The following is a 13,406-nucleotide window of genomic DNA, read 5'->3' as shown; positions in this document are numbered from 1 at the left end:
GCCACCGCAGAGTCACTCAGGCTGGAACGTGGCTGAGGGATATGCCTGAGGAACCGTAGGAGAGCTGGCATGGGAGGAGAAGAGAGAGGGAGACAGGAGGAGAAGTTCTGAAGGATGGATTGTGATGAGGTCTGTCTTTATCGTGAGCCCAATGAGAGCCGTGGAGGGTGCCAAGCAGAGGACCAGTGTGGTCTGGCTTGCATTTGAACAGGAGCACTCCGGCTAGCCAAAAATCAAGGGCAAGCATTGCAGGACTTTTTTAGTAACCTTATCCTTACAGAAAATTAGCGGATGTGTCTATTGCTCATTGTCTTTTAAAAGTGAGTTTGTTTTGATGATGGGGTTTAAAAATGACTTGAAGTCTTCAAAAAACTATTACAAATGTATGAGCAAACCCTCTGTCACGAAGGAGAGATGACCAGTGATCCCGTGCTAGAGCATCTGGAACAAGGCCCCTGAATATCCTGTGAGGAGGGTGGTTGGCATGTGGGAGCTATGGGCCGCTTAGAGAAAAGCCAGTCACCGCTCACTCTAATCTGCATCTGTATCAAGAGCCCCACTGTCTGCTGGGGAAGAGAGGTTCAACAAAAGTGATGACAGATCTTGGTCCTCGGGGATAAGATACACCCTTGCAGATGACCAGCATTGCCAGGCCAGCGAGTGCCAGTGGAGAGCGGATTGCTGGCCCGGTGGAATGGGGCCATCAGAACAGAAGGTGGAGCTTCTGAGAATGAAGACTGGAGACGCAGGTTGACCTAGTGACCTTTCAGGGCATTTATGTCTAGTGACCATCGTGGTCCTATTAGGAAAGGACCTTTTTTCTTGCTGCTTCCAGTTCCTGAGCCTCAAACATTTGTCTTTGAGAATGATAGGAGGCAAGAGCCCTCATTGCAAGTGGGTGACACCCTCAGGCACGCGGCTGGTGGGCATCATTTGGCACTGGTTTTCAGACATCTGCACGGTCCCCAGGTGATGGCTGCCAGGTACACTGGAAGCGCCCACCCCCTGGGTCCGCTTTGAGAATCGTTTCACTCTGAACAGGCAGAGAATTGTTCTTTGCAGTGACTGGGCTGTCTCATCCTTTGGGAGGAATTTTCAAAGAGGTTTAAAAGGATTTGAGATGGGGTGGACACAAAGAAGTGAGCTCTAGAGTGTCGCCTCTTTTTTTTTTTTTTAAGATTTTATTTATTTGAGAGAGAGAGCACGAGAGGGGGGAGGGTCAGAGGGAGAAGCAGACTCCCTGCTGAGCAGGGAGCCCGATGCGGGACTTGATCCAGGGACTCCAGGATCAGGACCTGAGCCGAAGGCAGTCGCTTAACCAACTGAGCCACCCAGGCGCCCGAGTGTTGCCTCTTTAAAGTGTGGACTGAGCAGGAAGGAAAAGATATGAAAGATTTTTGCTCCCTTTATCTGTTTCCCAAAGTCAAGTGGGAAAAGTATGGTAACTGAGGTCAAGTTGTAGCCTTTTCTTTTTATACTGAAAATTCTGGAGGGAAAGCATGGGATGGGTAATAACTAAATTAAGACCTTGCCTGTGATCTCATCAGTCCCAGTGTGTCAGCCTAGTTTAGTTTGAAAAACGAGTTGGAGGAAATGGCACGTCTCAAAAAAAAAAAAAATAATAAAACTTCTAGTTATTTTCTGGACCGACCTTCTCGAAAGAAGAAAAGTGTCATTCGCCTTTTCTCTCCTGAAATGAATGCATCTGATCTGATGGATGTCGAGCATCTTCTGTGAGGCGCTATGCAACATCTGCCCCTCCCAAGCATGCTTTTGCCATTGAGGAGCTTTTGTTCATGTTCGAAGGCTGGAGCCCGCCATCCCCCAGTAGCGCAGGCTGGCAGGGAAGCATCTTTATTTGTACCCACCTGTGTCTGTAAGCAGCTGTCAGCGAAACCTCAGGCCTGGGGGATGGTGAGTGGACAGATTGAAGAAGCCTTCCGCCATCCCCAGGCCTTGCTTGGACTCCCGACCCCAAGTGGCCCTCAGGACTGCCCTCCGTGTGCCGACCTAGCGACTTTCCTTTGCACCTTCCCTGGTGCTGTGAGCGGCGGGAGGAGCTGAACACGTAGACCGTCCGCCGGGGATGCAGGTACCTCGGGGCCAGCGCCATCAGGCTAGCTTTTACCATCCGTGCCTTTATGCTGGGACTCTGCACCGAGCTTTAGAGAGATGATTTTCAGTGCTTCACTTGTGCAGATGTATTTGAGGCGTGCAAGCACTTGTTGTTGCTTTTGAACCAGTTTGATTTACAGGAAATAAAATGAGTCACAGAGGTAGGGATTGGGAGTTAGAACCTTCTCTGGGTGGTTCTGCTTCCATTCTCTGCTTGGTGAGAGGGCCTGGGAGCCCGGGAGAGACCAGATCGTGGTCCCCACCAGTAGTACACAGCAGTCAGAGGAGAAAACCACTGTGCAGATGGCTTCGGGCTGGGGGCCAGGGCTCAGGACACCACGACCGGTCCTGTCCTGGAGGCGCACAAGAGCAGGTACCAGAGGGCTCCATGGCTCAAGGTTAGACTTCCTAACCTCACCCTCAGCTTGTTTTCCTCCTACTTCCCCTTTCCTGGCTGGTTTGTGTACCCCCACCCCCCAGATTCTTTTGCTGAGTCCCAACCCCGGTACTTCAGAATGGGATCTTCTTTGGCTATAGAGTCATTGCCGATGTAATTAGTTGAGATTGTACTGGGGCCAGGCGGGCCCCTAATCTAATCTGCCTGGCGTCCTTGTTAAAAGGGGGAAATTTGGAGAGAGACCTACATGCCGAGAGAATGCCATGTGGCCACGTGAAGGTTGGTGTTATGTTGCCGCCTGCTGAGGGGTTACCGGGAGCTGGGAGAGAGTCCCAGAGCAGACCCTTCTTTAGTGCCTTCGTCAGAGGGAGCATGGCCCTGTGGATGCCGTGGGCTCAGACTTCTGGCCTCCCGGACCAACAGATAAGCAGTTCCTGTGTGTAAGCCATTTGCAGGCGGTCCCTTGTTACGGCAGCCCCCGCAGACGTGCTCCCTTTCTTGCTCACACGACTGTCGGGAACTCCAATGCCTGCCCTGTCTTGGGGAGCTCATCTAGCCACAGCTTTGGTCACTGTCACCGTCACCAACCACTCCGGGGCTTCCTGAGCCCCAGGACTCACTCCCTCCCCAGCTCAGGGGGCCTTTCAGGAGCACACCTGCAACCTCACCAGTTTCTCCTGATCTTCGATCGCCAAAACACCATCCAGCTCTGCAGGATTATTTATAGTAAGTGTGTGATTATGAGGAGAGTTCAGTGATCCATGGAAGAAATCTCCACAGAAATTACATGTGTAGCTTAAACACTGTGCCTTACCTTAAGGCATATTGGTGATCATCCATTAAGCACGTTTTTTTGATGCCAAGCCTTTTCTTTGCATTTTGGCCCGTGGATCGGACTCTGTCTCTGGCATCAAAACCACACATCATTATTCCCACCTATTGCTGCCATGTCCAGATTGAGCTTCTTTATTTTATTTATTAAGATTTTATTTACTTAAAAATTTTTTTAAAGATTTTTATTTTATTTTATGTATTTTTTAAGATTTTTTTTTAAAGATTGTATTTACTTATTAGATAGACATCGAGAGAGGGAACACAAGGGGGACTGGGAGAGGGAGAAGCAGGCTTCCCGCTGAGCGGGGAGCCTGATGCGGGACTCGATCCCAGGATCCTGGTATCATGACCTGAGATGAAGGCAGATGCTTAACGACTGAGCCACCCAGGCGCCCCTTAAGGTTTTATTTTTAAGTAATCTCTACATCCACCGTGGGGCTTGAATTCACGACCCTGAGATCAGGAGTCCCGTGCTCTTCCGACTGAGCCAAGAGCCCCAAGGTTTTTTTTTTTTAAGATTTTATTTATTTATTTGACAGAGGGAGAGATAGTGAGAGCAGGAACACAAGCAGGGGGAGTGGAAGAGGGAGAAGCCGGCTCCCCGCTGAGCAGGGAGTCCGATGTGGGACTCAATCCCAGGACCCTGGGACCATGACCTGAGCCGAAGGCAGACGCTTAAGCGACTGAGCCACCCAGGCGCCCCAAGATTTTTTTTTTTTTAAGTAATCTTGACACCCAATGTGGGGCTCGAACTCCTAATCCCAAGGTAAAGAGTCACGTTTTCCACTGAGCCAGCCAGGCATCCCCAGATTGAACGTCATTAAAGTGACTCAAGAATTTAAGTGCAAAATCCTATTGGATTTTCACAGTGTTTTCCTAATCTTTGAAAGTTGTCTTTCTAGCATTCCCCCTTTTTTAGTGACTTATTTGAATACTTTTTTTTTTTTTTTAAGTATTTGGTGTTTCTTTGTAGCATTTCTCCTTTTTTCCTTTCACATTTCATCAGTTTGTGCAGTCTTTATCGAACAAGTACGAGTAACAAGTATAACTGGTATAAACAGGTTGGGGATGGACATAAGTGACTCTTAGTAAGTGTACAGCTCAGTGTGGGTATTCTAGTCAACAGCCTCCAAGCCTGAGCTTTGAGCGTGCTGTCAGTGTTGGTCAAAGTGACTCACAGAGGGGTGTGGAGACCCTGGTGGATCAGGCACGTGAGGTCAGCAGTTTTCTCGCATACTCAGTTCCTCCAGTAGGCCTTCTGCTCTTTTTCCTCTCAGCCTTGACTCATGCAATCCCTATGCCAGCTTATCTTCTCCTTGCCCCTTATCCGTCAGGGCTTAGCTTAGGTGTCACTTCCCCCAGGAAGCCCACCTTGCCTCCCTCAGGCCAGGTTAGCTGTCCCATGGATAGCAACCTCTTATTTCCCAGTCAGGCCACTCCCTCCACCACAAGCTTTGTGAGGATGGAGCTCTCATCTTTGTCATCCGTCATCACATCCCCAAGGTCTGGCACAGAGTAAGTGCTCAGAAAGTATTTGTGAAGGGAGAGGGAGGAGAGGCAGATCACACACAGTTGTTTCTCAGGGGTCCTCCACCACTCCTTACGCTGTAGGGTAAGGTAGGCCCCCGTAAGCCGGCGGTGACGGCTTGGCTATGGTAGCGGTGTTGGCAGTCCCGGGATGGCTGTGAACATGGGGGTGGTGTGAGCAGTCGTGATAAGTAGACGAACATAGCCACTGATGCTAATACCACCGTCTTGTGTTTGTGGGCTACTCAGATGCTTTCTCCCATCTAACTCAGGCCAGCTCTGTGTCGCCCGCTTCCCCTCACTCTGACTGCCTGGGAGCCTGACACATCCCTGCGACGGTCATGTCTCCCTTCATCCTGGGCTCTGTGTTCTCTGTTCTTACCCACTGGAATTCCACTCCTCCGCTAGGACCCAGCCTGGATTCCAAACACCTGCCCCGGGCCTCAGCCCTACCTCTTGCTCAGGCTTCTAGTCCCTCTTCTGCACAGGCTCCTTCCTTCCTCCCACTCCCAGAATTGGGAGATTGTCTTCATCCCACTCCAGGATGCAAGGGACAGAGCTCTTTTTGAGGAGCAGGCTTGAGAATGTCCACAGGTGGTCTGCTCTTGCCCTCCTCCCAACTACGCACATGCAGGGGTGAGTGTTCCTAGGAGGAAGAGCATCCCCCACCCCCAGGGCTAATAAGAGTTTAAATAGAGGAAACAAGAACATCTTGATTTTGTTTTAATTTTCATTCATCTGCTATGTATTGCCAGCCCTTCAGAAAGCAGGGGGGGGGGGTTGTTAAGGCTCCCCGCCCCCCTCCGCAGCTTGTAATAAAATACCGTGGGAGGAGGAAGCAGTTGTGGGGGGAGGGGGCTGGGAAGAGAAAGGCCCGGCAGGCTCTGGTCCTGAGATTTTATAATAATCGTTTGTTTTCTGGCGTCAATCTTAACAGCTTTAGTTTCTCCACGTCCCCGGCCACTGTGCACGAGTGCGTGGCCGACCTGCGCGGGACGGGTGTGGCGCTGCACAGCCATGGGAACAAAGTGACCCAGTGCCAGCTGGATTCACTGTCCAGGGCTTCCCTCCAAATCATCAGGGACTAGGGGGCTTAAAACAGTAAAAGTGTGCGCGCTCACTGCTCCGGAGGCCGAAAAGTCAGCAGGCAGGGTGTCAGCAGGGCCTTGTGCCTTCTGAAGGCTCTAGAGAAGGATCATCTGTCACCTAGTCCAGCTTCTGGGGGTGGCTGGCAGTCCCGGGCATCTCGGACTCTTGGCTGTGCTACTCCAGTCCCTGCGTCTGTTGTCACACAGCCTTTCCTGTGTGTGTGTCTGGGGGTCTCCAGATGTCTGTCTGTATGAAATCCAGCCACTGGGTCTGAGGCCCATCCTAATTCAGTATGAATGCATCCCAACTTGATTACATCTGCAAAGACCATATTTCTGGCCACATTCACAGATGTCACGGACTTCAACATGGTTTTTTGGGGATCACGATTCAACCCCTGACACCAACATTTGCAGGTGTGTTTTTTCTTTCTTCCTGGTCATGTAGGGAATGAACTACAGAATTGGGGAATGCAATATACATGCATGCCCAATACCTAACGTAGACTCCTGGACACCCCTGGGCTGTGTTCATGCTCACCCACCATTGTTGCGAATGTGATTTCCTTTGAGATTGAACTTTCTCACAGCCAAAAAAGAGGCCCCAGGGTTGTGGAAATAGAACAGAAAGCCAGTTTTCAGCATTGGAGGGAACACTTGAGGGTCCAGGATGGCATGAGATCTTGCCTGGCTCTGGACTAACTAAGGGGTTGAGAGCAGATTTAATGACTGGTCCGTGATGCTCTGTCAACCATGGGGCCCTTGTGCATCTCCTGGCTATTTGGAACACTCCAGTATCTCCAAGGCACTGTGTGCCTTTGGAAGCTTTGTGGCCGGAAGCCCTAGTTGCCTCATACCAGAAACACTTTTCTAAGCAAGGAACTGAAGCTATGTGAAGAAGAAAGATGGTGCTCTTAATGCATCCTGGAGAGGTTTGGAAAATATTGTGTTTCCAGAAGCAGCTCTGCGCATGTGGGCTGCAGCCCTGGGAGCTTTTTCCTTTGTTTTGTTGCTGTTGTTTTTTCCTTCTCTGGCAGATGTTTGTATGGAAATGTGATCTTTAATTCCTTAAAGTCCTATCTCTCCGGAATTCCTCTTTTGAAGTTATAATCTTTTATGTAATGCTTTCTGATCACCTTGACTCCAAGTCAAGTGTTAAGTGTCACAGAGGGGAAAATCATGTGGGCTTTCTGCATGCAGTTTGGGCATACAAGAAATAACTACAGCGGTTGGAGGTGAACACATGGAGGTAGCCAGTTTCCGAAGTCCCCTGGAAATGGAATGTGGCTGTCTTCTGTCCTTCTTGAAAACTACCATCTGATTTAATTCTTTCACAAATACAGAAGCCCTTGAAGAAGGCAAACGAATCTGATTTTCTTGGGCGTCACCATGATGATGGATATTTCCCCGTTACTTACAAAGAGGAAAGCTGCAAATTCACAGGAATCCTCCAGGTTTGGGACACAGCAGCTGGTCACGATGGGCTTCTCTTCAGGTTCACACTGCTCAGAGTTGCTCGTGGAGGAGATAGAAGGCAAGAGCTTGCCACTTGTTGATATTTGCCTGCTCTGGCTAAAGCCTGAAGCCCCTCCTGGATTTGGAGCTACTTCGGGAAACACATTGGATGTGTTCTTGGGAGCTCTGTTGGCTATTTCCAGCTCCCCAGGGCTTGAACAGCCACAGACTTGTGTCGAACTGCTGGCGGGTCTCTGCTCTGGATTCCTTCTCTGAACCCTGCATAACGTGGGAGTCAACAGGATGGTTCCACCCAGAAATGGAAGGGAAGTACCCAAAGATGCCGTGTTCTTATCTCCTCCCCGCTCTGGCTGCTTGAGAATGGCCAACCGGAAAAGGACTAGCCCTACTGGATTGGTGGGAAACATTCCATATTCATAGTTGTTAAACTTGACCTGTGCAGTAGAATAACGTTTTTCTGAATGAGACTCAGGCTGTCAGCCTCTTCTCGACCTAAATGGTGAGGACCACACAGATGAGCACTCGTTTAGAGAACAGTGCAGCCCACTTGCTAATAGGCACGTTGTGGTTGGAACTTTGGAAAGAATAATTTCCCATGCATTTATGTTCTCTCGTTTTCTTGTTCTATTGGAAATGTCCAAACAAATTCAGTGTGTGGGAAGGAAGCACACGTTAGCACTAAGTAATGAAGAAAACGCACTAACACTAAGCCATTTGAGTTTGTTCGATACATTCCTTCTTCTGTGTTGCAGGAGACTTGGATGTTGAGCGCCTCGAGGAATGAGTAGTTCCAGGCTTTTCTCCTGGGTGGATGGCAGGGGTTGGTGGGGCTTATTTGGAGAACCTCTGTCCTTCCATCTGGGAAGGCGCTCAGGCTGAGCAGAGCAGGAGAATGAGGCACCGGCAGCTCTGATGTCAGGGTGGTTGTGATGGGTCACCCTCTGGCCCCACCCATTCCCAGCCTGGTCACCTGCAGGCCAGGCTGGAAAGCCACTCTAGGGAATGTGGATGAAGGCTGACTGCTTGGTGTCCAGGAAGTCCATGGATACCCAGGCAAACCCACAGGGGCAGACTCTTCTAGTAAGTCTTAGAGAAGGGCAAAGCATCAGGGCACATGGTGCTTAAGAGCATGGCTTCAGATCCCCGACTGGTCTCACCTGCTAGTGTGTCCCCTTTGGCATGTCACTTAACTTGTTTTCATCAGTTGAAGCATTTAGAATTGGGCATCTGATGGATCCTTAGCATTGACTATTATTATGTCTGCGTAAGTAAACGTACACAGGCATTACAGTGTCTAAATCTGCTGCTGGTCGCCCTGAGAGCCCGAGGAGGCTGGCTGGTGTTTAACAAGGTGGTGTGCTTATGATTTATTTAGCTCTTGTCCCTTGAGGCCTTAGTGGCCCACTCTGGATGTGGCACTCTTGTCCTTGCAGCAGTGACAGGGTTTGGGTCTGTGGTATCTGATGAGAAGCCTCTCCCTCGAGAGGGGAGAGACAGCTCTGTGTGTCATCCCTCAGCTGCTGTTGGAGCACACCTTTGACGTCTTAGCAGGCCTGTGTATTTTAGCACAGAGGTCTGAAGAGGTTCGGAATCCAGGAGCCATGCTGGTAAAACTGCCCTCAACTCAAGAAGGCAGTTCCCAGTAAAACTAGTTAATATTTATTGAGTGTCATTATTTGCCAGGCATTGCTCTGAGGGCTTTCCCGGTATAGACTTTTTTACTCTTCACAGCATTCCTATACGCTAGTTAGTAATTTTATCCTGTCCTTTTGGTTGAGGAAACTGAGGCTCAGAAGAGTTAGTAAGAGGTGCAAGGTCATACAGAGATAACACAGCTGATATTTGAGGCTGGGACTTGTTAACCACTCTTGACATGAATCACTGTGGGATGAACAGTTAGCCCTGGTCCTGCCTTCCCAGTGACGGGGACTCAGGGCCTGCTCTGAAGCACAGCATTGCCCACACTGTTTATGGAGGGGTTGCCATGTGCCCCACCCTTGGACTCACCCTCTGGAAGAGGAGGGAGGCAATGGTGAGCAGCCCTTTGTGATTGGTGTCCTCCTGGCAGTGGAAATAAAGAGCCAGAGAGAAAGGATCCAAAAAGGGAATGAGTAACTTGGTGAAGGGGGAGGAAATGCTTCCTGGGGCCATGACTTCTGAGCTAGGTTTGGAGGAATAAATAGGAATTCACTAAGCATACTAAGTTGGGCACGGCAGGCAGCAGGGTCTTTTAAAGGTGGGGGACAGCAAGTCCTTTAGCATGGATGGATGAATGATAGAGTGGCTGGGGTGGGTGGGTGGGGGGGTTGTCCTGTTCGTTGAGACCGGAGAAGCAGAAAGAGCCAGAAGACAGAGGGCCTGCTTTGCCGTGCCAAGGAACCCAACTTTATACTGGGCAGGTAGACAATTTAATATCATAGTTGTAAAAATAAGGTCACAATCTCCAAACCTTGATGCAGTTAGTAGTATTAGGTTTTTTTTCCCTCTGATTTTATCATCATGATTATTGAAGAAAAATCTGATGTGTATTGCTACTGTGTTAAAGAATGTTGGGTTTTTAATCTCCTCCACTTGTTTCTCATTTTTTTTTTATCAGCAGTTCTCTTTGGCAAAAGTTATTTTCATATGCCAGGATAAGTACTTTTGAGAGGTTTTTTTTTTTTTTTTTTTAATGTTTTCTTAAGTGGCCTTTGATTGCATAAGAGCATCATGCAGAACTGTTTCCAGTAGTATCTTTATAGCAGGAATGGAGGCTAAGACTGATTATGTAATTGTTCCCTTAATTTATTCTCAGAACCTAACATGCTGCCAGCATATTAAAAAAAACCCCAACGATCACAATGGCATCTGAGTGTCTCTTGCTCACGGTTTCTGGCACTATTGCTTTTGCATTGTTCACTGCAGAGGAGAAATGGATGGTTCCAGTGTGGCATGACTGTTGGCAGCACTGGGCACCCCAGACTCATGGCTCTGTCTGTCCATCCTGCTGTGCAACCCATAGCTGACAGCTCTCGCTAGAGAGGATTTGTGTGTACTCCTTAGAGACCCTCGCCAGTGTCTCGCATGTTAACCTTTGGGTAAGGAGAGGCGGCGGACTTCTGCTGCGCTGAGGTTGCATTTTGCAAGGAGCACAGAATACCATCTGTCAGAGGAGGCGCGGGAGTGTGCAAATATTGCTGTGAATTCCATGAATGCTTAATTGCTACAGTTGTTTCTTTTTTTTTAATTTAACAGTCTTTGCATTTAGTTTGTTTGTTTGTTGTTCTTTTTTTTTTATTTTTTAGAATAGTCCTTATCAGTGGCAGAAGATCCTTCTGTAGTATATTTTCAGTGCTGCCCTATCGTGACAGTGCCCAAGTTGGGTATGTATCTGCATGCTTGCTTTATAGTTCTCTGGGTGAAAAGTTGTGACACCATGTGCGTAATGTGGTTGGCCTTCCCATTTCAAAGAACTTGCCTTGCTTTGACACTGCAGATTCAGTACTTGTAAATTTGAAAGAAAGAAAGCTCCACTTTCTTTTCAGCCAGAAAGCTTCCTTGTTATTTTGTGTGTTTGTGTGTGTGTGTGTGTGTGTGTGTGTGTGTCCTCACCATGTGGCCTGCTGTTTCCAAATGTGCATTTTGTCACCTCTTCCAATACTGTAAAGCAAGAGCAATCCGGGGACCCACCCCATTCCTCAGGGCCATGTCGACTTTTGGAGAAAGGTAGGTGAAGAAAGGAATCAAAACAAACCATGTGAACGTCCTGCCTCTTGCATCTTTGGGCTTCGGGCTGGAAACTGACCAGCAAGCTGGAGCAAATAACAAAGCAAAATGGTACCAGGAACCAGACCTATGTGATTCACCCACAGGCCAAAGGAACGCTTACTTCTCTAGCTCAACAAGCCCTTCCTTTTGCTCTGAAGAAAAGTAGGTAAGTGAGGCTCTGTCCTTGCAGAGCCTCCCCTTTACTCCCCATGCCAAACTCTGTGCTCATCTCCTCTGAGTCTTTTTTTTTTTTTTTTAAGATTTTATTTATTTATTTGAGAGAGAGAACACATGAGAGGGGATAGGGTCAGAGGACGAAGCAGACTCCCTGCCGAGCAGGAAGCCCGATGCGGGACTCGATCCAGGGACTGCAGGATCATGACCTGAGCCGAAGGCAGTCGCTTAACCAACTGAGCCACCCAGGCGCCCCTCATCTCCTCTGAGTCTTTGCAGCCTTGCCCCTCACCTGTCACTGCATCCGGTGTTTGTTGTCAGGGAGCTGCTGGTATTTAGGGTAGGACAGCTCACCCCATAGGATGCCAGGAATCTTGTGGGATGTAGGCTCTGGCCTCTACAAACGAAATGCTGGAATTGCCCCCTAGACACTGTGACAATGACACACTACCCACTCATGACCATCGCCCCAAGGGAGGGCAGTGTGGCCCCTGGTGCTGATTCACCATTTATTCATCTTCCACCATATTGCACGAGCTCTCCCCTGGTCATGCCTGTTCACCATGGCTTTCCCTCCCCCCACCGTAGACCTGTCAGACTCGCACCCGTTCAACTCACCACGGTCCTTATTTGTACTCTACACCGTAAGCTTCATCGAACAGAAAGTAGCACATCTTCTTCTTCATGGAATTCTGACTCAGTCATTTATTAGACGTGTGCCTTAAAGAGTAGCAGTAATCTTACTGTTGATTGAGCACGCACTTTGTGCCGGTCCTTTTCACTCCCTGCATCTTTACAACAGCCTTGCAAAGTAGGTGTTCTCGAAAAAGTAACAGCAAACCCTTCAGGTTAGGGGTTCAATGATTACCTGGGCGTGGCCGGCAGAGCTGCCTGCAAGAGACCTCATGAGGAGGCTTGCGTGACCTTACCAACCTGCTGTGGTCCCAGGATTGGCTGCACCTGAGAGCAGGCTTATTCCCTGTGGACACTAGGTGGTACCAGCTCACAGACCTCTGTGTGACCCAGAAGGCCGGTTCATTAATCTTACACAAATAATCGCCCCAGGGCCCAGATTATTTCAGTGTGACCAGCCTGTGAGCACATTTCCAGGGAGACCTGAATCAGCCATGGAAGGCTGTGTGCAAGTATGTCCTCTCATGGCCAGCTTGGATGGCCACTGTGGGGTTGGCCTTATTTTTCTGGGCTTCCCTTGCTGACCTTTCTGATTGATGTATTCTTCCTTTGGCCATGGTCCATTTATTCATTTATTGAGTCCTTTTATGTGACTAGGTGCTGGGATAAAGATGGGCCTGGTTCCTGTCTCCTGGAACTTAAAACCAAGAAGGGGAGACATGTTAAAATTTCACATACAACTAATTACCACTTTCAATTAAGGCTAAAGATGTTCGGTCAGGTGACTGCCAACTCTTCCTGGCTGAGAACTCATTCGGTTTCTGTAACGTAATCTGACTTCTCTGTGCTTTTGTCTTAGAACTGTTCATGTTTGTTTCATTCTGGAATGGTGCCTTTATTTCCAAGTTCTGGGGCCCCCTCACTATGGTACCCAAGTACTTATCCCCATTTTATAGATAGGACCACTGATCCTCAAGAGTTATGGTCTCAAACATCAGCTTTGGGCCAGAATGGGAATTTGAACACAAGTCTGTCCAGCCCTGGGACTTTCCATGACTCACTCTGGCCAATAGGCGAAACAAGTTCCATATCCAAAGCCATCTGTGAAATGGAGCGTTTATGATAACTGCCTCGCAGAGGTGAACTGAGACTCACAGGGTAACTGACTATACGAGGTCCAGCACAGCACCTCGCAAAGAGGTAGATGGGGCCAACTTGTCAAGGACCCCAGATTTCTTTTTTTTCTTTTCTTAAGATTTTATTTATTTGACAGAGAGAGACACAGCGAGAGCGGGAACACAAGCAGGGGGAGTGGGAGAGAGAGAAGCAGGCTTCCCGCAGAGCAGGGAGCCCGACGCGGGGCTCGATCCCAGGACCCCGGGATCATGACCTGAGCCAAAGGCAGATGCTTAACG

The 13,406-nt window shown here is 48.9% G+C and overlaps 1 protein-coding gene across 1 annotated transcript in view; it reads left to right on the top strand.

Moving 5' to 3' along the window:
• Positions 1 to 13,406, top strand: part of CABLES1 (Cdk5 and Abl enzyme substrate 1) — a gene marked incomplete at its 5' end in the record, with an annotated part of 109,753 nt that overhangs the window by 59,432 nt on the left and 36,915 nt on the right. Inside the window, one exon of the mRNA XM_021686188.2 lies at positions 10,722 to 10,799. Within this exon, the coding sequence (XP_021541863.2) occupies positions 10,722 to 10,799 (78 nt within the window). The remainder of the gene's footprint in view (positions 1 to 10,721; positions 10,800 to 13,406) is intronic.

The sequence above is a fragment of the Neomonachus schauinslandi genome, chromosome 14 (genome assembly GCF_002201575.2).
Source record: "Neomonachus schauinslandi chromosome 14, ASM220157v2, whole genome shotgun sequence".
Lineage (NCBI taxonomy): Eukaryota > Metazoa > Chordata > Mammalia > Carnivora > Phocidae > Neomonachus > Neomonachus schauinslandi.
Note: the sequence above shows the minus strand (reverse complement) of the source record. Positions and strands in the feature narration are given on the sequence as shown.